The 26433-nt window shown below is 55.5% G+C and overlaps 1 protein-coding gene across 6 annotated transcripts in view; it reads left to right on the top strand.

The window, feature by feature from the left end:
• The window catches only part of TCF25 (transcription factor 25), a 34534-nt gene extending 8336 nt beyond the window's left edge, over nt 1–26198 (top strand). Inside the window, exons 2-19 of one of the 6 annotated variants that reach the window (XM_058440318.1) lie at nt 879–1040; nt 2252–2326; nt 3080–3198; nt 5133–5198; nt 9472–9648; nt 9895–9977; nt 11338–11468; nt 12573–12672; nt 13511–13604; nt 15944–16036; nt 16152–16257; nt 18012–18171; nt 19947–20034; nt 20790–20948; nt 22050–22140; nt 23069–23148; nt 25393–25465; nt 25896–26198. In XM_058440318.1, the coding sequence (XP_058296301.1) occupies nt 879–1040; nt 2252–2326; nt 3080–3198; nt 5133–5198; nt 9472–9648; nt 9895–9977; nt 11338–11468; nt 12573–12672; nt 13511–13604; nt 15944–16036; nt 16152–16257; nt 18012–18171; nt 19947–20034; nt 20790–20948; nt 22050–22140; nt 23069–23148; nt 25393–25465; nt 25896–26054 (2016 nt within the window). In that variant the 3' untranslated portion in view covers nt 26055–26198. The other 5 variants (XR_009213975.1, XM_032156103.2, XM_032156104.2 and 2 more) reach the window with 5 other exon arrangements.
• Nucleotides 26199–26433: the final 235 nt, after the last annotated feature.

Below are 26433 nucleotides of genomic sequence, written 5' to 3'. Positions count from 1 at the left end.
AAGGCTGCAGTGAGCCAAGATCACACTGCTGCACTGCAGCCTGGACGACAGAGCGAGACCCTGTCTTAAAAAGAGAGAGAGAGAGAAGGTTTCATTGTATGAATTATTTTTGTCGTATGTCATTTTCTTTTTCTATTTTGAGACGGACTCTTGATCTGTCGCCCAGGCTGGAGGGTGGTGGTGCGATCTTGACTCACAGCAACCTCTGCCTCCCAGGTTCAAACGATTCTACCACTTTAGTCTCCCAAGTAGCTGGGATTACCGGCGCCCGCCACTGTGCGTGGCTAATTTTTGTGTTTTTAGTAGAGACAGGGTTTCGCCATGTTGGCCAGGCTGGTCTTGAATTCCTGACCTCAAGTGATCTGCCTGCATCGACCTCCCAAACTGCTGGGATTACAGGCGTGAGCAGCTCGCCTGGCCTATCATTTTCATTAGGAAAAGTTTGTAGGTTGATGGGTCCTTGGTGCCTTTTTTTCCTGCCTACTGCTGGAGAGGAGCTGAGGCTTGAGGAGAAAGGAGGAAGAAGGAACTTCAATGCATTGGCTGGATATATGTATTTAACCCGCAGGTGGTCCTCCGTAAATGGAGTGAATTACAATATTTGAGGAGTCTTCCTTACCTCATCTCTGAAGGCAGAGATACCCCATAGCCTCGGGGTCCCGGCTTTCTGTAGAGCTCACTGACGAAGTCCCCCTGAGCCAGAGCTGAGTCACTGCTGTGTCCACCAGTGTCGAGTTCTTGCATTCTTCCCCATCCAGCGTCTCGCACTGACCCTGGGAGTCCCCAACGCAGGCCCGTTACATCTCACTATTCATATCTCAGCATCAGCGTTCACACGGTAAGTAACGCCCTGGCTCTTCTCCAACCTATTTTTCCAGATAAACATTGACGACCTTGAGGATGACCCTGTGGTGAACGGGGAGGGGTCTGGCTGTGCGCTCACAGACGCTGCGGCACCAGGGCACAAAGGAAGGGCTCAGCGTGGAAACACAGAGAGCAAGACGGATGGAGACGTCGCCGAGACAGCGCCCCCAGAGCAGGTGGGGGGCTGAGCGGTGAGGAGGTGGCATCAGACAGGACAGTTCCAAGGCACCCAGCCACATGTGTCCTGTGCTGTGATTTGCCTTGGAGGTGTAATTTTCTGACTTCAATTTTGGTTAAATGCTAGTTGCTCCCAAATTTACTTGGGAACCATGATGAGATTTGCATGAAATGAGTAAAGGTCGCAGGCCTGTCTCCTGCATTCAGGAGTCTGCGTGTGCCCAGCAGTGTGTGTAACACGTGTGTTCTTCTAACCATACAGGTGCGCTCTTCCTAACCAACCACACACGTGTGACCTTCCTAACCACACACGTGTGTCCTTCCTAGCCAACCACACAGGTGCGTCCTTCCTAACAACCACACACGTGCGTCCTTCCTAACAACCACACACGTGCGTCCTTCCTAACAACCACACACGTGCGTCCTTCCTAACCATCCACATACGTGCGTCCTTCCTAGCCAACCACACACGTGCGTCCTTCCTAACTGTGCCCCGAACATTCACTTGACTGGGTTGTGGATCTGGGTGGTGGTGTAAGTGAACTTTGAAGAAACATGCAGGTCAGGTTAACGTGGGATGGGCAGAGATGCAGACAGCCTGCTGCTGCCCTCCACAGCACAGAAGAGACGCCCTAAAAGGAGAGCTTGTGTTCATTTATCCAACAAGTGTTCTTGGGAGCTTGCTGGGTGCTGGGAACGCGCCTTTGCCCCCCAGGAGCCTCTGGTTAAGAGGGCAACATAGATGTGAAGTGACAGGTGGGTCCTGACTTAAGGCTCGGGGTCCTGGGGGCTTCTTGCTGTCAGAAGGGGTTGGCCAGGTGCAGGCGCAGGGGACCACAGATAGGTTCGGTGTGAGGCGGCCAGGGCAGAGCAAGGCCCCGGTCTTAGGGTGGCTGCAGTGTGGCAAAGAGTGGCCGACACAGTGAGAAATGAGAGCTGGACCCGGTCAGAGTCCTGTGAGCCACTGTGAGGCTGGACGCTAGAGGGCCATGGGGACTCCTGTAGCACAGCCCAAGGGACATGAGAGCAAAGGGCTCAGAGAGGTGGGAAGGTGCCTGCTGGAGAGAAGAGTGAGTTCAAGGGCCTTTCAGGACATGGAGGGTGGGGTGGGGACTGCTTAGATGAGGGTGGAGTCACGCTTGCTGCTTTAATTCTCAGTTCTTAAGATTTACTTCTCATTCCACTGATTAAAATGTGTTTCTATCATTAGTCTAATGCAAGTGGCAAACTCCGGAAGAAGAAAAAGAAACAGAAAAATAAGAAAAGCAGCACGGGAGAAGCATCGGTACGTGAGTCGGGCCTGGCTGTGCCCTCTCCCTCTGCCTGACGCCCTCTCCATTCCCTTCTGGCTGTTTTTCAAGGTGGTGTTGAAAGAAGTTTACGTTAATATTTTTATTCCTTCCTATTATGGGTATAACTAAGAGATCAGAGAAAAAGAAAAGGAAAAACTACTTGCTAAATTGTGCTTCCTGTTTTTACCCTTGTTCCTTGGAGGGTCAGCGCTCTGCTGTGTCTCTGTGGGAATGTGTGATCTGATGGGGGCATCCCTTCTAGTTCTGGTGCTCCTGTGGCCCGTGGGATGCTTGCTGTTTGCCCTGACATCTGTCCCATGCTTTTGGGTTAATTGGATGGTGGGTATAGAACCCACCACTGGAGCTAGTCTGTCATCAGAAAAAAATATGTTTTCATCATTGCCCTTCGTCCTCGTCTGAGTGTGTCCTGAGACGAGGGTGTAGCTTTGTTGCTGTTTAGTCGGAGCCACAAGTCCCAACCCTGTTTACCTGAGGAGGTGAGCACACCTGTAGGATGTGGAATGCCCAGTTTTTTCTAGGGTCCTTCTGGTTCTGTGAGCGCTTCTTAGGAAACATGTCTTCTTTTTTCTAAATGTGTGGATGGTACATAGTTTTTGACGTATAGTGTCCTTTAGGAAGTAAATACAATATAATAGGTGTCTTTTACGATAAATAATTTTGTTATTGTTACAACATTTTAAAATAATGTCAGTGTGGTGATTAAGAGGTTGTTTTGGGGCTTTTAGGAAAACGGACTAGAAGATATCGATCGCATCCTAGAGAGGATTGAGGACAGCGCTGGGTGGAACCGTCCCGGCCCAGCTCCCCTGAGCTCCAGGAAGCACGTGCTCTACGTGGAGCACAGGTGTGGCCCCCGCCCTTCTCTGCGGTTGCCCTTCTCTGCGGCTGCCCTTCTCTGCGGCTGCCCTTCTCTGCGGCTGCCACTGAGACTCCGTGGGAGGAAAAGGTTCTCTAAAAAAGGAAAAAGAAAATGTGCTCTCTTTATTTAAAAATAATACGAGTTTATTGGCCGGGCGCGGTGGCTCACGCCTCTAATCCCAGCACTTTGGGAGGCCAAGGCGGGCGGATCACGAGGTCAGGAGATCGAGACCATCCTGGCTAACACGGTGAAACCCCGTCTCTACTAAAAATACAAAAAAATTAGCCGGGCGTGGTGGCGGGCACCTGTAGTCCCAGCTACTCGGGAGGCTGAGGCAGGAGAATGGCGTGAACCCAGGAGGTGGAGCTTGCAGTGAGCCGAGATTGCGCCACTGCACTCCAGCCTGGGCAACAGTGCGAGACTCTGTCTCAAAAATAATGATAATAATAATAATAAGAAGAAGAGTTTGTTATTAATCATTTAGGAAATAGGCCGGGCGCAGTGGCTCACGCCTGTAATCCCAACACTTTGGGAGGCCGAGGTGGGCAGATCACCTGAGGTCAGGAGTTTGAGACCAGCCTGGCCAGCATGGAGAAACCCCATCTCTAGTAAAAATAAAAAAATTGCTGGGCGTGGTGGCTCACGCCTATAATCCCAGCACTTTGAGAGGCTGAAGCGGGTGGATCACCTGAGGTTGGGAGTTCGAGACCAGCCTGACCAACATGGAGAAACCCCACCTCTAGTAAAAGTACAAAATTAGCCAGGCATGGTTGCGGGTGCCTGTAATCCCAGCCACTCAGGAGGCTGAGGCGGGACAGTCGCTTGAACCTGGGAGGCAGAGGTTGCAGTGAGCCGAGATCGAGATCGCGCCACTGCACTCCAGCCTGGGTGATACAGCGAGACTCTGTCTCTCAACAAAAGGAAACAGGAACAAGGAGGAAAGGCAGTCATTCATATTTAGAGGACTTTTAGCTTTACTTCTTATGTATCTTAGAGAGTTCTCCCTTTTTTCTTTTTTTTAAGAGACAGAGCCGGGCGCGGTCGCTCACGCCTGTAATCCCAGCACTTTGGGAGGCCGAGGCGGGCGGATCACGAGGTCAGGAGATCGAGACCATCCTGGCTAACACAGTGAAACCCCGTCTCTACTAAAAACACAAAAAATTAGCCAGACGTGGTGGCGGGCACCTGTAGTCCCAGCTACTCAGGAGGCTGAGGCAGGAGAATGGCGTGAACCCGGGAGGCGGAGCTTGCAGTGAGCCGAGATCGTGCCGCTGCACTCCAGCCTGGGCAACAGAGTGAGACTCTGTCTCAAAAAAAAAAAAACCAAAAAACAGGATCTCTGTCACCCAGGCTGTAGTTCAGTGGTGTGATCATAGCCGACTGCAGCCTCGACCTCCTGGGCTCAGGAGATTCTCTTGCCTCAGCCTCCCAAAATGCTGGAATTACAGGTGTGAACCATCATGTCTGGTCAAAAAAGTTCCTCCTTATCCTGTCATCCTTAGATAATTATTCATCTCTTGATCTTACAGATGCTTAATGAATTGCTGTCTGTACTTCTGAAATTATTGCCAGCTTAAAAAAAAAAACGCCGTGGAGTCAGTTAAGACGCAGTAGTGTAGTCCCAGGGCGCGTGCGCTGCCCCGACTCAGCCTCAGAAACAGACGTGTGCCGCTCACAGTGCCTCTTGACACAGCGCTCACCGGGCGCCCTCACGGCACAGGGACGGCAGCTTCCCCGTGGTGCCCGCAGTGGCGAGCCCTCAGCCGTGGATGGGGTGGTGATTTTAGAGAAGGGCCTGGAAGCTGCCTGTGAAGCCAAAAGTCCGTGTTCTCTCCTTGACCGTTAAGTGGCTTTCTGACGTTTTTGGAATTGTCGTAGAAGATAATTTCATGTTTCTTTCTACGATTTTCAATTCCCAGACACTTGAATCCAGACACAGAACTGAAAAGGTATTTTGGTGCCCGGGCAGTCCTGGGGGAGCAAAGGTAAGGTCCACACTAAACTGCATTCTCACAGCTGCTTCATTCCTTCTTAGACTCTTGGTCGGGGGTGGTGTTCCTGAAGCCAGTTCACGCTTGAGGGAGAGCATTTAAAGCCAGCGTGCACACATAACCCTCAGAATTGGGAGTCCACAAGTCTGTGAACAACCTTGTCTGTGACCGTGGGTTGTGGAGATGCCCAGAGTAGTTGGTCTCCATCCCTCACACTGCCTTGTCCAGCATAAGGTTTCAAAAGCCAGGCCGAGTGCAGTGCTCACGCCTGTAATCCCAGCACTTTGGGAGGCTGAGGCGGGCAGATCACCTGAAGTCAGGAGTTTGAGACCAGCTGGGCAACATAGTGAAACCCCGTCTCTACTAAAAATACAAAAATTAGCTGGGCGTGGTAATCCCAGCTACTCAGGAAGCTGAGGCGGAACGCTTGCCTGAACCCAGGAAGCGGAGGTTGCAGTGAGGTGAGATCACACCACTGCACTCCAGCCTGGGCGACAGAGTGAGACCGCGTCTCAAAAAAAAGTTTTCAAAAACTGTTAAATTTTAGGATTCTAGTTTTCTCGTGGTGGCTCACGCCTGTGGTCCCAGCACTTTGGGAGGCCAAGGCGGGTGGATCACCTGAGGTCAGGAGTTTGAGATCAGCCTGACCAACATGGAGAAACCCCGTCTCTACTAAAAATACAAAAAATTAGTCAGGCATGGTGGCGCATGCCTGTAATCCCAGCTACTTGGGAGGCTGAGGCAGAAGACTCGCTTGAAACCGGGAGGTGGAGGTTGCAGTGAGCCGAGATCCGTGACATTGCACTCTAGCCTGGGCAATGAGAGCGAAACTCCATCTCACAAAAAAAAAGATTCTAGTTTTGCTTCTCAGAGCAAAACTAACGTGAAGTTCAGGTTCTGAGATAAGTTTCTTTCTTTTTTTGAAACAAATTCTTCCTCTGTCACCCAGGCTGGAATGCAGTGGTGTGATCCCGGCTCACTGCAACCTCTGCCTCCTAGGTTCAAGCAATTCTGCAGCCTCAGCCTCCCGAGTAGCTGGGATTGCAGGTGCACGCCACCACGCCCAGCTAATTTTTTTTTTTTTTTAGTAGAGACGGGGTTTCACCATGTTGGCCAGGCTGGTCTCGAACTCCTGACCTCAGGTGATCCACTTGCCTTGGCCTCCCAGAGTGCTGGGATTACAGGTGTGAGCCATGGCGCTCGGCCCAGATAAATTTCATCTGTGTCCATTCAGTAGTTCTTAGCGGTTGGGCAGCCCTAGATGAGGGTGGCTGGCTGTGACGGGGAGCCCAGGGTCTTTCAGCTCTTAGAGGAGGAAGAGCTGGGGCGTCTGCTTCTGGGACTTTATGTGGGACGTATGTTCCACCTCCAGACTCTCCAGTGAAGTGTCCAGAAGGCTTTGTCTTTTTTTTTTTTTTTTTTTTTTTAGAGACACGGTCTTGCTGGATTGCCCAGTCTGATTTTGAACTTGTGATCTGAAGTGATCCTCCCATCTCAGCCTCCCAAATAGCTGGGACTATAGGCACATGCCACCGCTGATTTATTTTATTTTATTTTTTATAGAAACAAGGTCTTACTTTGTTGCCCAGGCTGGTGTCAAACTCCTGGCTTCAGGCGACCCTCCTCCCTCTGCCTCCTAAAGTGCTAGGATTACATGCATGAGCCACCATGCGCAGCCAGACACATCCTGTTTTATTGGACCATGGAGTGTATTGCTGGTCTGTAACGTGCCCTGGTTTTGCACGTCTGAGTTCTTTTTTTTTTTTTTTGAGACAGAATTTTGCTCTTGTTGCCCAGGCTGGAGTGCAGTGGCTCAATCTTGGCTCACCACAACCTCCACCTCTGGGGTTCAAGTGATTCTCCTGCCTCAGCCTCCTGAGTAGCTAGGAGTACAGGCACGCGCCACTATGCCCAGCTAATTTTGTATTTTTAATAGAGATGGGGTTTCTCCATGTTGGTCAGGCTGGTGTCGAACGCCAGACCTCAGGTGATCCACCCGCCTCAGCCTCCCAACGTGCTGGGATTACAGGCGTGAGCCACCGCACCTGGCCTGCACGTCTGAGTTCTAAGCATTGTTTTTTTTGTTTTTTTTTTTTGTTGAAGCGGAATCTCGCTCTGTTGCCTAGGCTGGAGCTCAGTGGTGCGATCTCAGCTCACTGCAACCTCCGCCTCCTGGGTTCAAACGATTCTCCTGCCTCAGCTTCCCAAGTAGCTGGGATTACAGGCAAGTGCCACCATGCTCAGCTAATTTTTGTATTTTCAGTAGAGACGGGGTTTCTCCGTGTTGGCCAGGCTGGTCTCGAACTCCTGACCTCAAGTGACCCGCCCGCTTCGGCCTCCCAAAGTGCTGGGATTACAGCCCTGAGCCACCGCACCCGGCCTCCCAAAGTGCTGGGATGACAGGCATGAGCCACCACACCCAGCCTAAGCGTTGTCTCTGCACCACGGTATACCCAGATCATTTCCTCACCCCAATGGTAGCATGTGTCCAGATGTTGGCTACAGTCCCCGGTGTCTGCAGGCATTTCTGTGAAACTGCCCAGGAAACTATATATCCTGCATGCTGCCACCACCTTCAGAGGAGTCACGCAGCTCACACCCAGGTCCTTCACCTTCTTACCCGTAGTGGACAGTAGTGGTTTGGAAACCTGCCATCGTGGGTGGGCAGAAATGTTCGTGTTTTGATCATGGGTGCATCAAGGATGTTTTCATTGCTGTTGTTCACACTGTCCCTGGATTTCTAACAGGTTTTGCTTCGTATTTTACTTTACATTTTTGGTGTTGATGGGTGTCTTCGGGAATATTAATGAAAAATAGACTTTAAAATGTCACTTTGTCATCTGTATTTCCCTGAGCTGAGGGCTCCACCTCGTCCCACCCTTTGTTTGCATCTGCTTGGTCTGTCTTGGCTGTTTCTTTACATTTTTGCATGGTTTTATTTCTGCAAATTATAATTATTAATAGTAATTAGCGTTATAATTATTAATACTAATTACTCATAGTAATTAGTTGACAATAATTGCCTTTGTTATGTTTATAGCATTGTTAAACTTTTTGTTTATTTCTTTAAAAATTTAAGACCTGGCCGGGCGCGGTTGGTCATGCTTGTAATCCCAGCACTTTGGGAGGCCGAGGCGGGCGGATCATGAGGTCAGGAGATCGAGACCACGGTGAAACCCCGTCTCTAGTAAAAATACAAAAAAAAAAAAATTAGCCGGGCGTGGTGGCGGGCACCTGTAGTCCCAGCTACTCGGAGAGGCTGAGGCAGGAGAATGGCGTGAACCCGGGAGGCGGAGCTTGCAGTGAGCTGAGATTGAGCCACTGCACTGCAGCCTGGGCGACAGAGGGAGACTCCGTCTCAAAAAAAAAAAAAAAAAAAATTTAAGACCTAACAAAAGACTTCCATGGAGAAGCCACAGTTCCCTTTTTATTCATTCCTTGTCCTGGTCCTCCAAGACAAAGACCTGGCCTGTTTCCATTTCTCCTTCTGGTGGTTCTCTCGGAAGGTCAGAATAACAGGCACTGCTTTCTCTTGGGTCCCTGACTTCCTGCTGCGACGGCCGGGTCAGCTCGTTGACCCCGGCACTTCAGCACTCCTCCCGTTGCTCAGGGCGCCTGCCAGCCTTCAGAGCTCCTCCAGGCTCCTGTCCCCTCCCCCCTCCTGGCATCTGCCCAGGCTGCCTCGTTAGGTCTGTTCTGGAGGCTTCCTTACTTGTTTTGTGGGACAGCTCACTGCGGGTCAGGCCGTCCCTGGGATTCTGTACATCTGTCCCACGAGGGTGCTAAAGGGCTGACTCTCCTAGGCCTGGGTGTGTGCTGCAGGCAGGAGCAGCAGGCTGGGGCCACCTTCACGTCAGGAGGACCCACCACACTGGCCTCCATTCTGCAGTGGCTGAACTGTGGGGGGCCTGGGGCCAGGGCAGGGATGGCCTCGTGGGAAGGGAGCTGCACCGTGCTGATGGTGACCGTGGGCGTGGCTGCTGCTGTCTGTGCTGCCGCGGCTACCACGCCCCACCTCTCCTGCACCTGTGTGCTCAGGCAGAGTGCCCTCAGCTCTGTTATTTGGGGGTCTCTGCCACAGGGGTCAGGCCTACCCTAAGCACTGGTCAGGTGGTATCTGAGCTGGGCGGGGAGGGCAGCATGGAAAAGGCGTGGAGCTGCTGCTACCTCCTAGATGGTTGGTTTCTTAGGTTGAGTGATGGGTATGTGGATATGAGCATGTTATTCTTTCTTTTCGTTTTCTTTTTTTATTTTCTTCTTGAGGCAGGGCTTCGCTCTGTCGCCCAGGCTGGAGTGCTGGGATCACAGGTGCAGGCCGTCATGCCAGGCGAATTTTTAAAATCCTTTGTAGAAGTGGGGTTTTGCTGTCTTGCCCAGGCCAGTCTCGAACTCCTGGGTTCAAGAAATCCTCCCATCTTGGCCTCTCAAAGTGCTGGGATTACAGGTGTGAGCCCCCATGCCCGGCCAGAATTGTTTCTTTCTCTCTATGGGGCCCTCCCTGCTCCATCCGTCCCCGCAGCAGTTGCTGACGCTTGTTTGCATCCTGTCCTTAACGCGTCCCCACCCTGCGCCACATGCCTACTGTGCCCCTCAGTTTTGCTTCCACGGCCCCTGCAGGGATCAGGCAGCCAAGCCTTGGTCCCCACACACCACAGGAAGTAAAGCTGCACCTGTGTCCCGTTCTCCCCAGGCCACGGCAGAGACAACGCGTGTACCCCAAGTGCACGTGGCTGACCACCCCTAAGAGCACCTGGCCCCGGTACAGCAAACCAGGTGAGGGTCTGCAGAGGCTGCTGGGGTGGAGGGTCGGCGGGGGGTGGTCTGTGCCCTGGCCTGCGCTGGGCACCAGGGGCGTCAGTGACTCTTGAGCCGAGACTCTCTGCTCCAGGAGCACCGGTGCGCAAAGTGTGCCACACTGAGGGCTTGAGTGCTGGAGGCCTGGCCCAGTACCTCGACACGGAGCCTCCCAGGCACAGTCTTTGTGTGACTGTCTTTTAACACAGGTTCTTCCTACCGTTCTGCCATCGACCTTTCCCTTACGGAAGCAATCGAGTTCATTTTAAACGGCAATATTTTGTATATTATTTCAAACTAATAAGTGTACGTGATTTTAAGATAAATTGCAACAGTGAAGACAGGCATGGAGTGTTGGGTGCTTGGTTGTGTGGTGTGGGGAAGTGCCAGGAGGCCCTCCACACTGGCCTCCACTCTGCGCAGTAGCTGAACTGCGGGGCCCTCAGGGGCCAGGGCAGGGACGGCCTGTGGGAAGGGAGCTGGGCGGTGCCCTTGGTGATTGGCATGGCTGCTGCTGTCAGTGCTGCCACGGCTCCCACGCCCGCCTCTCCTGCGCCTGTGTCTGTGGGGGTGCCGGAGATTGCCTGCGTACATTCTGTAAGGACACGTCTAGGAGCGAGGCCTGTGCTGTCAGAAGGTGAACCCTGCTGCCTACAGCCCCTTCCCTTCCTAGCAGGAGCCCTGCTCACTGCAGACAGGGGTTCCATGGCCTTGTGTTCCTGCAGGACTCGGGCCTTGGGCAGGGCCATCAAGAAGGTATCACTACAGGGGACCTAGTCCATGGAGGTCCTGGGAGGCTAAGCTTTTCAGGTTTATCAGAAGAAACTGGGTCCCATACACCCAGTCAGACAGGAGGAGCAAAGTGAGAGGGTGACCACACGTCACAAAGCTCTGTGGCTTCAGAGGCCTGGCGCTGTGGCCAGCTGTGCCACCGCACTCCAGCCCTGCCTTTCCACGGCCACCCTGGACATTCACCTCAATCAGATGTGGTCTGGGGACAGTGCTTGGCCTGGTCGGATCTGGCGATCTGTGGACTGTGTGTGTCCTTGTCCCTGAGATTCCCTCCAGGCCAGTGGGGCTTGAGCTGTATCCGAGTTCTGGAGGGAAACACGTCTTGATGGGAAACTAAAGCAGATGGGATGCCGTCTCCTGGTGTAGGTCAGACGGCGGGTGTTTAGGGAAGGTGCCCGGACTGGGTGGTACGCGTGAGACACACTCAGCTCAAGTTTGTCGTTATTGCAGAGGTCTCCTCAAGAGCACCATGAAGGTGAGGGCTGTGCTGGGAGCTGCCCACGTCCCTGCTCCCGGCACACCCTCCCTGAGCACTCTCCCCTCCCAGGTCTGTCCATGCGGCTGCTGGAATCAAAAAAAGGCCTCTCCTTCTTTGCGTTTGAGCACAGTGAGGAGTACCAGCAGGCTCAGCACAAGTTCCTGGTGGCCGTGGAGTCTATGGAGCCGAACAACATTGTGGTGCGTGGTCCTTGCAGCCCCTCACAGGAGCGGGGGCCCTGTAGCCACCACTGCCCTGGGCCGCCTGCTTCCCTGGTGACTGGGGGAGGCGTGCTGCCTCCTGCCCTTCCCAACAGAAAGGGTGCCAGTCTCTGCAGGGCAGTCTGGCCCTGTGACCAGAAGGAGATGTGTTCAGAGGCTCTAGGCAAAGTGAGCTCCATCCATACTCAGAGAAGAGGCTGGAGCGCTGCTCTCTCAGCCGTTCCTGGGGGCCACTGCAGTAGTGCCATGTGACGCAGGCCCAGGACTCTGGGGCTTCTCACTGCTGCCCTTGCCTCCTGCGGCTCAGCGCAGGGGAGCAGCTCAGATTCCCTGTCCCCGGACAGCCCCCGCACAGCCCCGGCCAGCCCCCGGACGGCCCCCGCCCAGCCCCCGGACAGCCCCCGCACAGCCCCCGCGCAGCCCCCAGACAGCCCCCGCATAGCCCCCGGACGGCCCCCGCGCAGCCCCCGCAGAGCTCACTGTCATCTCCCTGTGGGAAAGGCAGGCTGCTGCTTTCCATTTCTCTTTCTTGGGGCTTAGTGGGGAGTTAGGTGGGCCCTGGCCTGGGCATGTCAGCTTCTGAGTTCTTGCTTTAAGTCATATAATTGGTTTAGCTTAGCAATAATAACTAGCCTATTTTGAGTTGGGGGGACATTGTGAGTGTCGACGCTGGTAATTCCCCCGCTTTTGTTTTTGTTTTTGGAGTCGAAATCTCACCCTCTCGGCTAAGCTAGAGTGGATTGGCGCAGTCTCGGCCTAGCTTCAGGCGATTCTCCTGCCCCTGCCTTCCGAGTGACTGGGATTACAGTAGGCACACGCCACCACACCCGGCTAATTTTTGTATTTTTATTAGAGACCAGGTTTTGCCACGTTGGCCAGGCTGGTCTCGAACTCCTGATCTCAAGTGATCCTCCTGCCTCAGCCTCCCAGAGTGCTGGGATTACAGGCGTGAGCCACTGCGGCAGCCTCCCCTGGTTTTAAATGTCTGAAAGAAAGGCATGCCTGGGAGCTGGGGCCTTGCTGAGTGTCTGTCCCCGAGGGCTGCGTGTGCCTTTCCTCCAGGGCTGTCCTCCCTTCTGGTAGGTTCTGCTCCAGACAAGCCCTTACCACGTCGACTCACTCCTGCAGCTGAGCGATGCATGCCGCTTTCAAGAGGATCAGGAGATGGCTCGAGACCTCGTAGGTAAGGCAGAGCCCCCACCCCATTCCCCTCAGCTGTGGGAGCCCCTCAAGCCATCAAGACAGATGCGATGGTGTCAGATGACGGGGGTTGCCAGGATATCCATGACAGTTTTATTGAGATCCAACCTACATAGCACAAAACTTACCCGTTTAAAGTTTTTGTTTGTTGGTGTTTAGTATATGCCACAGCCTCCCGAGTAGCTGGGACTACAGGCGCCCGCCACCACATCTGGCTAGTTTTTAGTATTTTTAGTAGAGACGGGGTTTCACCATGTTAGCCAGGATGGTCTCGATCTCCTGACCTCGTGATCCACCCACCTCAACCTCCCAAAGTGCTGGGATTACAGGCGTGAGCCACCGTGCCCGGCCCTCTGGCTTTTATTTACAATGACATTTTCAAGGTTCATCCTCACTGTAGCATAGATCAGAATGTTGTTCGTTTTTATGGCTTAGTAGTACTCCACTGTGTGGACGGACCACATTTTGTGTATCCGTCATTAGTTGACGGCCGTGTGGGCTGTTGTAAATAATAGTGCTGATGTGAGCGTGCACCAGCAGTCTTAGGTGGACACGTCTGTGCTGCACACGTGGACGCCTGGTTCTGTCAGGACGTGGCAGCAGTTGTGCCTCGTGGTGTTGAAGGTGTTTCCGTGTCAAGCTCACAAGTTCTGTGGTTGAAATAAATGCAGCGTGGCATCTAGGGTGCCCAGGGTCATGTCTGCCCTCTAGTGTCCGGGACTCTAGTTTCGTGGCCGTCCGTCCAGACCTTTCCTTGTTGACCATCATCAGAGGAGGGGCCGTGGCCGTGACACCCTCCCCTGGCGTCCCTGTGCCCGCAGAGAGAGCGCTGTACAGCATGGAATGTGCGTTCCACCCCCTGTTCAGTCTCACCAGCGGGGCCTGCCGGCTGGATTACCGCAGACCCGAGAACAGGTGAGTGCAGCCGCCCTGGAGGTGACGCAGCTCCCCCTCCCTTCTCCTGCGAGTGAGGCTGGGGGAGGTGCAGTGGGCACCTCATGGCTGCCCTCCAGGGTGGACCAGGGCCCACAGGTCTAGAGTGACCCACCTTCCTCTCTCTGGGCTCAAGGATAGAGGGATTGGATTGTCTCAGCCCAGGTTTACATTTGTCTGTGGACATGCCTGACGCTACTCTGGAGGTCAGAGTGGGAGGTCTGCCGAGCCCAGGAGTTCAAGTCCAGCCTGGGCACCACAGTGAGACCCCATCTCTTAAAAAATAAAAATAAAAATAAATGTTTGTGTTAGAAGTGAGCCTGGCTGGGCACAGTGGTTCCCGCCTGTAATCCCAGCACTTTGGGAGGCCGAGGTGGGAGGGTTGTTTGAGCCCAGGTGTCGAGACCAGTCTGAGCACCGTGGCAAGATGCAGCCTCAAAAGAACTTTTTTTTTTTTTTTTGAGACAGCCTCGCTGTGTCGCCCAGGCTGGAGTGTGGTGGCGCGATCTCGGCTCACTGCAAGCTCCACCTCCTGGGTTCACGCCATTCTCCTGCCTCAGCCTCCCGAGTAGCTGGGACTACAGGCACGTGCCACCGTGCCTGGCTAATTTTTTGTATTTTTTAGTAGAGACGGGGTTTCACCATGTTAGCCAGGATGGTCCAGATCTCCTGACCTTGTGATCCACCCGCCTTGGCCTCCCAAAATGCTGGGATTACAGGCGTGAGCCACTGCGCCCGGCCACTACAGAACGTTTTAAAAACTAGCTAGGCCTGGTGGCACGTGCCTGTGGTCCCAGCTACTTGGGAGGTTGAGGCGAGAGTATCACTCAAGCGAGCCCAGGAGGTCGAGGCTGCAGTGAGACGAGATGGTGCCAGTGCACTCCAGCCTGGGCAACAGAGTGAGACCTTGTCTCTGGAAAAAAAAAAAAAAAAAAACAAAACAGAAGAAGAAGAAGTGAGCCTGACACACCACATCTCCACAGTGGGCTCTGCAATGTCTGGCTGAGAAAACCCATCCCTGGCAAGTTTAGAAGCTTTGGAAGGCTTTGCAGGTTTGACCTTAAATCATTGAGGAGCTCAGAGTCAGCCTGACCCTCGCTCTCCTGTGCTGAGCGGCCACATGTGCAGGACTCTCTTCTTTCAGATACTTCTGCCCCTAAAGCCATCCCTCTGGCATCAGGCCTCGCTGGTCAGACCTGGACTGGCTTCCACCAGGCCTTCCCGCAGCCTGTCCTGTGGGCCCTTTGTGGAGCAGACCTGCTTCTGCCTGCTGTCCTGCCCTCGTATGTCCACTGTCCTGCCCTCCTGTGTCCGCTGTCCTGCCCTCCTGTGTGCAGCGCCTGTTTCTCTGGCCGCCCTGGGTTGTCTCCAGTGTGGGATCCGCTCGTACCCCCTCGGCCCTGCTGGCTAGCCAAGGTCCGCTGACCTGTTCTGCACGGAGTGTCTGCGCTGTGTGCTGGGTTGGAATTTCCTCCGCTGGTTTTGTCTGTTAGTTTTGTCTCTTCCAATGAAATTCTTAGTTCTTTGAAGTAGATAATAAAATATTAATATTTCCAGACACGAAAGAGACAGTGGGCTGTTGATGGAAGTAGCAGCCCACCAGCATTGGAAAGTCACAGGGCTCCATGTATCCAGCCTGAGTGCTGTTAGCCACTGTTGAGATTGGAGGATAAATTAAGATCATAATTGTAACAAGAGATTTTAACTCTCTTCCCGTAAATGATAAATAATAAAAAAACAAGATAAAGATTTCAGCAGGGCACGGTGGCTCACGCCTGTGATCCCAGCACTTTGGGAGGCTGAGGCGGGCGGATCACGAGGTCAGATCATCCAGACCATCCTGGCTCACATGGTGAAACCCCGTCTCTACTAAAAATACAAGAAATTAGCCGGGCGTGGTGGCGGGCGCCTGTAGTCCCAGCTACTCGGGAGGCTGAGGCAGGAGAATGGTGTGAACCCGGGAGGCGGAGCTTGCAGTGAGCCGAGATTGCGCCACTGCACTCCAGCCTGGGCGACAAAGCGAGGCTGTCTCAAAAAAAAAAAAAAAAAAAATTTCAAAGAAGTTTGATTTTCAGTATGCAAATTCGTGTATAACTCTTTAAAGGACAAGGAGAGCGCACACCTCCTCTCCAGACATGAATTCCTGTGTGCCAGGCATGTAGGAAATGCCAGCAGAACCCAGAGAGCAGAATGGGGTGGAGCGGGTGGTGAGCGCAGTGCTGAGCAGAGGCGTGGGGTGGAGCGGGTGCTGACCTGGGCGCTGAGCAAAGGGCATTCTCTTTTGTGTCGCTGTAATTCATGTGGAACTATTTTGGATCTAGGAGCTTCTACCTGGCCCTCTACAAGCAGATGAGCTTCCTGGAGAAGCGAGGCTGCCCGCGCACAGCGCTGGAGTACTGCAAGCTCATCCTGAGGTGAGTGTGCTCAGGGCCAAGCCCGCCCACGCTCCCTGTCCTGGCTGCAGGCCCACTCTCAGCCTGACGATGCCCCTGTTCCCCTTTGCTCTGCCCTCTGCGCTGCCTCCGGAAGTCTCGAGCCGGATGAGGACCCCCTCTGCATGCTGCTGCTCATCGACCACCTGGCCTTGCGGGCCCGGAACTACGAGTACCTGATCCGCCTCTTCCAGGAGTGGGAGGTGGGTACGAGCCTGGTGACACCCTGTGGAGGGACGGACACCTGCTTCTCCTCCCGTTTTCTTGGTTCGGTATCTGTGTGCTCAGGGGACAGTCTGGGGATGAAATGGTAATCGTCCGAGGGCAGAACCACGTCCTCCTGCCTTGTTTGTCTCCCTTGCCACCTCTACGGAGTGGAATCTGGTTTTCTTAGGGAGAGTACAGCAGCCTTATGTCAGAATCCTCATACATGTGTACACATGCACATGTGTGCCTGCAAGGACCGTGATGCTGGTAATGATGAAAAACCGAGAACTCCCTGGCCGGGCTCGGTGGCTCACGCTTGTAATCCCAGCACTTTGGGAGGCCGAGGCGGGCGGATCACCAGGTCAGGAGATCGAGACCACAGTGAAACCCCGTCTCTACTAAAAAATACAAAAAATTAGCTGGGCGTGGTGGCGGGCGCCTGTAGTCCCAGCTACTCGGAGAGGCTGAGGCAGGAGAATGGCATGAACCCGGGAGGCGGAGCTTGCAGTGAGCCGAGATCGCGCCACTGCACTCCAGCCTGGGCGACAGAGTGAGACTCCGTCTCAAGAAAAAAAAAAAAAAAAGAAAAGAAAAACTGAGAACTCCCAAGCTCCTCACGGGCAGTTCAGGAAGATGCAGCCGGGAGGTAGAAGGAGGGTTGGTTGCGTGGGGCTGACACAGGGACCCCCAGCACATCCGTCCTGTTCCATGGGAAGAGTGTGAGTATAGCAGGAGAGACTCTTAGACAGGTGTTGGAAAGATAATTTTGGTGTATTGGGTTAGACATAATGCATTAAAGTTAATCTCAGCTGTTTTCTCTTTAATGCAGCGCCTAGAAAATTTAAATTGACACCTGGGCTCCCATTAGGTTCCTCTGCAGTAGTGCTTCTCTGGAAGGACACGTGGGGCTTTGTAATGCTAACCTCCATGGGGGCCTGGGGCTGGGGAGAAGGCAGCGACAGCTCTTGACTTTGTGTTTCTGTGTTGAATTTTTTTCATAGCACATGTTCATGGATAATGAAAGTGGGTAAATTATTTTGAATTTGTAAGCATTTGGCATAGTTGGCCAGGAAGTGTCACCCCGAGGAATGTGGTTTATAGAAACTCCTGGAGCTTACAAAAACGAAGGTGCAGGGAAACCTCAGGGAGTCCCCCAAAATGGGGCTGCATAAGATTGTTGATGATGGTGCTTAAGGTCACAGAACTGTGAGTCTGTGATCCCATTTTGATAGAAGAAAATGCAGAGTCACATGTCTACAATGTGTGGCACAGGCTGAGAAAGGCAAGAGAAACTCGCGCGGTGGTGGGGGCTGCTCTCGTTTTTGTAAACTTTCCACATGGGGAGCGCCAGCTGCTCAGGTTCAAAGAGGACCCCGTGCAGCAGGTGGGACCCTCACTCCGCACAGCCTCCTCACTCCGGCTCAGTCTACGCCTCAGGCCCCCCCACGTCCTCTGTCTCTTCTGCACGCGGAAAGCCCCCAGGTGGATGTTTTAAGTTATCTTTATGCTGAGTTAGGAAGAGGCCCTTGCATTGCCTGCAGAATATACCTGCTCGCGGCAGGGCTCACGGGTGACGTCAGAGCGTCACTGGAATAAACCTCCTCGCGGCAGGGCTCACGGGTGGCGTCAGAGCGTCACTGGAATAAACCTCCTCGCGGCAGGGCTCACGGGTGGCGTCAGAGCGTCTGCAAACTCACATATTTTGTCTTTATGACTTAGGCTCCACACTCTGTTTTTTCGTCCCTTGTAGGCTCATCGGAACCTGTCCCAGCTCCCAAATTTTGCCTTCTCCGTTCCACTGGCGTATTTCCTGCTGAGCCAGCAGACAGACCTCCCTGAGCATGAGCGGAGCTCTGCCAGGGAGAAGGCCTCTCTCCTGATACAGCAGGCGCTCACCATGTTCCCTGGAGGTGAGTGCTGCGTCTCGCCTGGGGTAGGGGTGTGTCCTGCCAGCTGTGGGGGCTGCTCTTCCTGGTGGTGGAGGCCAGGTCCCAGTCCTTCCCCACACCTACAGAAACATGCATTCTCTGGTAGGGACTGCAAACCTGCCCTACCAAATCTGAAAGATGGTCGGCTCATCTCGGAACCCGCTGCGTGCCACACCAGGCACGAGGAGGTGGCAGGCATCCCGACCCCTGTGGGCCCTGTGTTCTAGAGACAGAGACAGAACTGGCTGGGAGGTGCAGGGCACTGGATTTTACCAGTGCTGGGGAGGAGAGCAAAGCAGGGGAAGGTCCCGGCAGTGCCGAGGTGTGGCCGAGAGGGTCGTGCTCTGCACCATGCTGGGATGCAGAACGGAGGCCTGTGCCGCCCAGACAGACTCAGCCTGCACAGCCCTGAGCCCTGACTGCATCTGGGTAGCTTTGATCCACACACATGTGGCAGGCACAGTGAGGCTGTCACCTGGTCAGACCTTGGGGGCTGACCCTGCCTGACAGCATGTGTGAAATGCCTCTTTAAGACAGGTCTCCTCTGAGGGGCTGTGAGGGGTGAGGGTTATTTGCATGCAGCTAGTACACACCCACTTTGTGACCACTCATCTCCTATTAGAACATCCTGGAAGCAGCATCCTTTCCGCGGTTCTGTGGGTTTCTAGGGCTCTGTCTGGGCCCCGAGGAGGCCCATGGCGTGGGGTTGGGCATCTTCTAGCACAGGCAGAAATGTGCCCCCGAGAGGGGCCTGGCCAGGCCTCAGTCTGCTCACTGACCGCAAAAGCTTCGTCTCCTGTGTCTAAGAAGCACCTCTGTTCTCCTCTGGGGCTGCATGCAGCTGGCCATATGCTCCACCGGTGCAGCCGTGTCTGGGAACAGGGTTGGGAGGCCCTGTCCTTTGTGGCAGAGCTCTGCTGCTGTCTCACACGCTGTAGCGTCAGCACCTCCCTCGAAGGCAGGCGGGCTGCCAAGAAGCCGCTGCCACTTATCCCAGAGCACTGGAGATCACTGCAGGCGTGGGGGTGGAGCAGGCTCTAACCTCGGGGACCATTCCCCCACATGGCAGCCTCTGACCTCAACCTGCAGTGCTGGCTCTTCCACTGGGCACAGGTGGCCTCTGCTCCCACCAGCCTGCCATGGGGTCCAGTCTTTGTGATTAAAACATCCAACCAGCCAGGCATGGTGGCTCACGCCTGTAATCCCAGCACTTTGGGAGGCTGAGGCAGGTGGATCACCTGAGGTCAGGAGTTCGAGACCAGCCTCGTCAACACGGTGAAACCCTTTCTCTACCAAAAATACAAAAATTGCCTGGGTGTGGTGGTGTGTGCCTGTAATCCCAGCTACTCGGGAGACTGAGGCAGGAGAATCGCTTGAGCCTGGGAGTTGGAGGTTGCAGTGAGCTGAGATTGCACCAATGCACTCCAGCCTGAGCAACAGAGTGAGACCCTGTCTCAAAAAAAAAAAACCCAACTCCGTGTGTGTGGAGGGTGGTGGGTGAGTCTCCCTTGGATGCAGATGGGCCCTGGGAGGCTCCTTGGGGTTGGTGTGAAGGAGACCCCCAGCCTCAGGCCCTGGGCACGCCAGCAGCAGCAGCTCAGAATGCCACCCGGAAGCAAGCCGCTGGCCCTGCAGATTCCACTGTGGGACAGCTGTGTCTGTGACAAGGACCTCGCTGTGTCCCTTACCACCTCGGGGGCTGGGAGTGGCTGGGGTGTGTGCTGAGGGCCCCCACAGATCCTCTGCTTCCCCTGCAGTCCTCCTGCCCCTGCTTGAGTCCTGCAGCGTGCGGCCCGACGCCACCGTTTCCAGTCACCGCTTCTTCGGACCCAACGCTGAGATAAGGTAAAGAGTGGCTGGCGGTGCCCGTCTGTGGGTGCCTGTGGGTTCGGAGCGTGGGGGCCTTTTTCACTCATCCTGAGAGGCCGTGAGGGACCTGCTCCCAGCAGCAGGAGGGGCTGTGGTGGCCTTGGGGACTGTCATTTGACATGGGAGGGCTCTGGAGCCCCCATCTGTGGAAAAGCCCAGGTGGGACAGGTGAGCAGCCTCCAGCTTAACACCGAGTCTCATATGAAGAGGCTGCCAGGCGCGGCGGCTCATGCCTGTAATCTCAGCTTTTTGGGAGGCCAAGGTGGGAGGTTGGCTTGTGCCTGGGAGGTCAAAGCTGCAGTGAGCTGTGTTTGTGCCCCTGCACTCCAGCCTGGGTGACGGTGAGACCCTGTCTCAAAAAACAAAATAAAGAGGAAGCAAACACAGGAGAAAGTGCATGCCACAGGGTCCTCCCTTGGCCCTCGGGAGCCAGTGTAGCCTCCAGGGCTCACCCTGTGTGCACACAAATGGCCCTGCCCTGGGTGCATTTTCACATTTCTGTGACGTCAGTCCTGCTTCCTAAAGAACACAAACAGTGCCCAACAGGCTCACGGCATATACCTGTGTGCCCCAGCCCCCGCCCTCAGGCCAGCACCCCAGGGGCCTCCTTTCACTCCAGGCCACAGGGCACTCCCTGGACCCCCCGTCTGCCCATCCCTGGGGCTGTGCTAGCCTCGAGGCAGGCCCTGGCCTGAAGAGGGGTTCTGCTCACAGCCCTTGCTCTCCCCCAGCCAGCCCCCTGCCCTGAGCCAGCTGGTGAGCCTGTACCTCGGGAGGTCACACTTCCTCTGGAAGGAGCCAGCCACCATGAGCTGGCTGGAGGAGAACGTCCATGAGGTTCTGCAGGCAGTGGACGCCGGGGACCCAGCCGTGGAAGCCTGTGAGAACCGGTGAGCTAGGGGTTGACACAAGTCCCGCCACGCCCCCTCCTCAGGGACCCTCATCCCAGACACGGGGGCCGCGCATTCGGGAGGTGAGAAGGGCTGTCAGCAGCTTGGCCTCCGTTGCTGTGGGGCCTGTGTGGAACCTACAAGACAGCGCACAGTCCCTGGCCTGTCCCAGAGGCTTCCTGGGAGGCAGCTGTGGTCATCAGCACAGGGTCCCCAGCTGCTGTTCCCAGGTTCCTCGGGCTGGAGTGGTGGCTTCTGGTCTTGCGGTGTTTCCACATGAGCTGAGATGATGACGAGTCTCTCACACCAGCATCTTGGGAGTAAAGAAATCTCCTGGCAGAGATGAGACAGTCTCCTGTCCTGCGTGTGAACACTTCGGAGGCTCATGCCCTGATAACGCTGCATCTGACAGGCAGCCCCTTGCTGTTCTTGTCTCGTTTGCCTGTGCCCTTGGCCCTGTGCTCGTTCTGTGTGTCAGTACCGTGGCTCTGCGTGGCGGTGTGGCCAGGCTTAGCGAGGCCGGCGTGGGAGTGGTGCCCATGTGCATCTCCACGGTGAAGTCTGTGTGCGCGGACGTGAGGCTGTGCCCGGGGGCGCCCAAGAGGTGCTGGTACCCCAGCCGCTGGCAGTCATGGGCCCTGTCTGCGTGTCCGCTGTCCCCACTGGACTAGACATTTCTCATGGACAGGAGCATTTTGTTCCCTGTACTGCTGTCTGAGAGTGATTTCCAGTGGGGACAAGTGCCTGTGCGTAGCCGTAGCAGTGACGGTGGTGACACACCCAGGTGTCCCTTCATGTAGATGAACTCAGTGAATTCCCAGAAGAAGCCACTGGCCACGGCTCCCGTCGTTCTTGTTCTTCGGATGAAGAGGCTGAGTCACAGGCCATGTGGCGGGGATTGGCCCCCAGAGGCTCCCCTGCCTCAGGCCAGGGTCCAGCCATGCTGCCTCTGCTGGAGAGTAAAGCGTACAGTTTTCGGAGCCACCAGAGATGGCAGCGAGATGCCTCGTGCTGGGTGGAGGTGGGGGCCGCGGTGCCATGGCGGTCACCGTTTCATTTGCTGTGCTTTATCTACTGTGCCTTGTTTCTCCCCGGCCTTAGGCGGAAGGTGCTGTACCAGCGTGCACCCAGGAACATTCACCGCCACGTGATTCTCTCTGAGATCAAGGAAGCCGTTGCCGCGCTGCCCCCGGTAAGGGAGAAACGCCGGTGACACGCACGTCCCTTCTGCTCCGGGCAGTCCACATGCAGGCGTGTGTGGTGCAGGCTCCCTCGCCAGCCCAGCCCTGCCACAGCAGGGGCAGGGGCTAGTGCAGAAGGCTCCTCCTTTCCTGGCAGCCGGGGTCCGGATGCTTGTTTTGAGAGAGAAATCCTTTGGGGCTCAGAGCACAAGCTGAGTAGGCACCGTGGTGAGCTGCTCCATCCGTGGTCTCGTGAGCGCGTGGTGCAGCTGCTGGGGATTGTCTGTAGTCACGGGGTGTGGACCTGCTCTGACGCCTCCTGTGCTGGAGGTGCTGTTTCTATCCCAAAACCTAAGGATTTTATACTGTTGTTAAGGGATAAGATAGAACCAGTGAGAAAACCAGCAAGTCAGTGGGTCGCAGGACCATTGGCCGTCTGCTGGGGACAGCTTAGTGCCTCCTGGTTTAACTTCAGCTGCTCTGCGGGCCCTTATGACCAGCGTGGCTGGCTTTGTCTGGGGCTGTGAGCTGCTGACTCTCCTCAGTAGAGTGGCAGCACGTGGCACTGTGCAACCCGAGGGCAGCTCAGGGTCCTTGTAGCCTGCATTCGCTGAAGTGGGAGCTTCTGACACGTGAAGACGTTGGCAGGCGTGAGCGGCACATGACCCCCTTCCTTCCCCACCACACACTCTGGTGTGCAGGGCAGACGCTGCGCAGGTTCACCTCGACTCCCGTGAGTGTCCTGGTGGCAGAAGGACCGTCCCACCCTCACCCAAAGCTCGTTGGTACAAAAAGCACAGCCGTTTCTGTCAGACTCTGTGGCTGTCTCTCAGCAGATGCATCCAGTCCACGCTGGAGTCGACTGAAGGACTCTGCTGGGAGAGGCAGAGGCCCCCTGGCAGCATCCGTAGCATCTTCGTTTTATGTCCCTTTCTGAAGGACGTGACCACGCAGTCTGTGATGGGGTTTGACCCTCTGCCTCCTTCGGACACAATCTACTCCTACGTCAGGCCAGAGAGGTACCTCCCTCCTTCCCGTTCCCACCTCCCAGCTCCCACCTCCCACCTCCCAGCTCCCAGCTCCCTCTTCCCACCTCCCAGTTCCCACCTCCCTCCTCCCCTCCTCCCAGTTCTCACCTCCCAGCTCCCAGCTCCCACCTCCCAGTTCCTATCTCCCACCTCCCAGCTCCCACCTCCCAGCTCCCACCTCCCACCTCCCAGCTCCCACCTCCCACCTCCCAGCTCCCAGCTCCCACCTCCCAGCTCCCACCTCCCAGCTCCCACCTCCCAGCTCCCAGTTCCCAGCTCCCAGCTCCCAGCTCCCACCTCCCAGCTCCCACCTCCCACCTCCCACCTCCCAGCTCCCACTTCCCAGCTCCCAGCTCCCACCTCCCAGCTCCCACCTCGCAGCTCCCACCTCGCAGCTCCCAGCTCCCAGCTCTCTCCTGCAGCTCTGAGGTCAGGGCTTTGGGGCTCACAGGGACTGGCGGCCTCCTTCAGACCCAGATGCTGAGAGATGGGGTGCAGGGTTAAGTGGGTCTTTCCCCTCACAGGAAGGGAGAGGAGGAGAGGAACATGTTATTTAGGGGTCACAGCTCTGCGTTTGCAGGCCACGTTCTTTGCCATCTCCATCGAATGTACGAGGGCTTGCGTGTCAGCCTCTGTGGCAGGTGCGGGTGACACAGTGGAAGCAGATGTGCAGTGAAGTGGGTAAAACACATTAATTTTAGAATCCAGAAATAAATATAAAATCAAAACGGCACCAGCCTGGCCAACATGGCGAAACCCTGTCTCAACTAAAAATACAAAACTTAGCCGTCTGGGCGTGGTGACTCACGCCTGTAATTCCAGCAGTTTGAGAGGCCAAGGTGGGCAAATCACAAGGTCAAGAGATCGAGACCAGCCTGGCCAATGGGCTGAAAACCCGTCTTTACTAAAATACAAAAAAATTAGCTGGGCGTGGTGGCGCACACCTGTAGTCCCAGCTACTTGGGAGGCTGAGGCAGGAAAATTGTTTGAACCCGGGAGGCAGAGGTTGCAGTGAGTGGAGATCGCGCCACTGCACTCCAGCCTGGCGACAGAGCAAGACTCTGTCTCAAAAAAAAAAAGATTAGCTGGGCGTGGTGGGTTGTGCCTGTAATCTCAGCTACTCAGGAGGCTGAGGCAGGAGAATCACTTGAACCTGGAAGGAGGAGGTTGCAGTGAGCCGAGTTCACGCCACTGCACTCCAGCCTGGGTGACAGAGTGACTCCATCTCAAAAAAAAAAAAAAAAAAAAAAGTGAGTGGAGATCGCGCCACTGCACTCCAGCCTGGGTGACAGAGTGACTCCATCTCAAAAAAAAAAAAAAAAAAAAACTCCAGTAAGGTGTTTGGAGGAAGAAGGGGTGGCTGTGCTGAGACGCAGAGGAAGGATGGTGGCTGTGCTGAGATGGAGAGGATGAATGTGCCCTCACCAGGCTCAGGGGAGAGAGGGTCCTCGTGTTCCACAGAGCACACAGCACGTTGGGAGAACAAAAGCCCCATGGCCAGGCCGGGAGAGCAGGGCTGTGGGGCAAGAGGGCCGACTCCCAGGTTGCCCGTGTGTCTGGCTTTCAGAATCTGGGTCATGGAGAGGCTTTTTACCTTTTCTTCTGGGCTCGAAAGTACTTGCCTTAGTCAGGCCCCGTCACCCACACGGTGGCCGTCGTGATTCTTCCTGCCGGTAGGGTGTCGTAGCGTTGAGGAATCGCAGTTCTTTGCTGCCTCCCTCCGCTGTGGACCCCAGGCTTTCGCCCTCCCTAGAGCTCCTTGGGCCTGGGCCACTCGGCGTCCTGTAGAGCTGGGCTGCGGTAGCCCTTTGCACCGTGAGAGTCTCCGCTTAACACAGGCCCTGGAAGCTTCTGCCTTCGCATAAGGAGTGTGTGCTCTCAAATCTTCGGTGCTGAAGGAGACATTGAAACTGCAGCTTTTCTGAAAAGCAAGGCAGCTGTGCAGTGGCCGATGATGGCTGTGGGAGCCTTGCTCCGGACCCCACGCCTGCCTCAGCCGAGTTGGCCTCCCTCATCCTGTTCCCGCTGTCCACACCCCACCCTGAGCTGATGAGGAAGTCTCACGGTCCCTCCAGGGAATCCAGGGCCTGTGCTTAGCTGCTGCTGCTCTGCCGCCTGGCAGCCCCTCTGTGTCCCTGCGAGGGAGGCAGCTGACAGGCAGCCCCGTGAGCTGGGTTGGGTCCCACAAGTCTGAGTTCGGTGTCATTTCCGACTTTTCTTGACTTTCTCTTTCAGGCTAAGTCCCATCAGCCATGGAAACACAATTGCGCTCTTCTTCCGGTCGCTGTTGCCAAACTATACCATGGAGGTAGGTGGAGCTCGTCCCAGCCCCTGCCTCCCAGTGGGTGCGGGCATATCCATTCCATATCCATTCCGTGCGAATGTCGAGCCCTCCTTGAACCAGGACTGTGCCAGGCGGCACAGGGAGCAGGGGAGGACCAAGGCTGCATTGTGCCAGCGGGGTGCCCGTTCTGCCGGGGAAATTGGGGCCTCCCCAGATGGTAGCAGATGCAGGGCCATGAGTCAGCCCGGCTTGATCCCACTCTCTGTGCCTGGCCTGGTCTAGACGCAACATTTGGTTTTGAGAGCTTCCTCTCCTCATAGGGACCTGGGGAGGGTTCAGGGCCTGGTGCTGGGGCAAGGGCCACCTCAGGCTCCACGGTGCCTTCCTGCTTGGGCCTTGGGCCCCTAGTCCCAGCACATACAGCCCCCTGCTCAGGCGTGTCCCAAATCTGCAGGGGGAGAGGCCCGAGGAAGGAGTGGCTGGGGGTCTGAACCGCAACCAGGGCCTGAACAGGCTGATGCTGGCTGTACGCGACATGATGGCCAACTTCCACCTCAACGACCTGGAGGCGCCGCACGAGGACGACGCTGACGGGGAGGGGGAGTGGGACTGAGCGTCCGCAGAGGTGACCGAAAAGCTGTACGATGATGTTCCTGATTTCTGTGCTGGTCGGAATCGGCCAGTTGCCTGAAGTAGGGATGCTGACCGTGTCGCTACCTGGTCCACTGTTTCTCCTATAAATGTAAATGGGTCACGCTCTGCTGTCCGCACGTTCTCCTTTCCCAGGCACTGAGCGCCGTCCCGTGCCCTCGGATTCGAATCACGCTCAGTCCATTCTCCTCCCAGTTGCCTGTGGGTGAGGTGGGGCTCAGAACACATGCTTCCCGTCCTCCCAGAATCTGGGCACGGGTTGAGAAAGGGCCCCACGGGGTCTTCAGTGCAGGTCCCTGCTGAATGCCAAGGCCCTGGGTGCACGTCCTCCTTGAGCTTGC

The sequence above is a fragment of the Hylobates moloch genome, unplaced genomic scaffold, assembly GCF_009828535.3.
Source record: "Hylobates moloch isolate HMO894 unplaced genomic scaffold, HMol_V3 SCAFFOLD_6, whole genome shotgun sequence".
Taxonomy (NCBI): Eukaryota; Metazoa; Chordata; class Mammalia; order Primates; family Hylobatidae; genus Hylobates; species Hylobates moloch.
The sequence above is the reverse complement of the archived record's forward strand: the minus strand, read 5'-3'. Positions and strand labels throughout refer to the sequence as shown.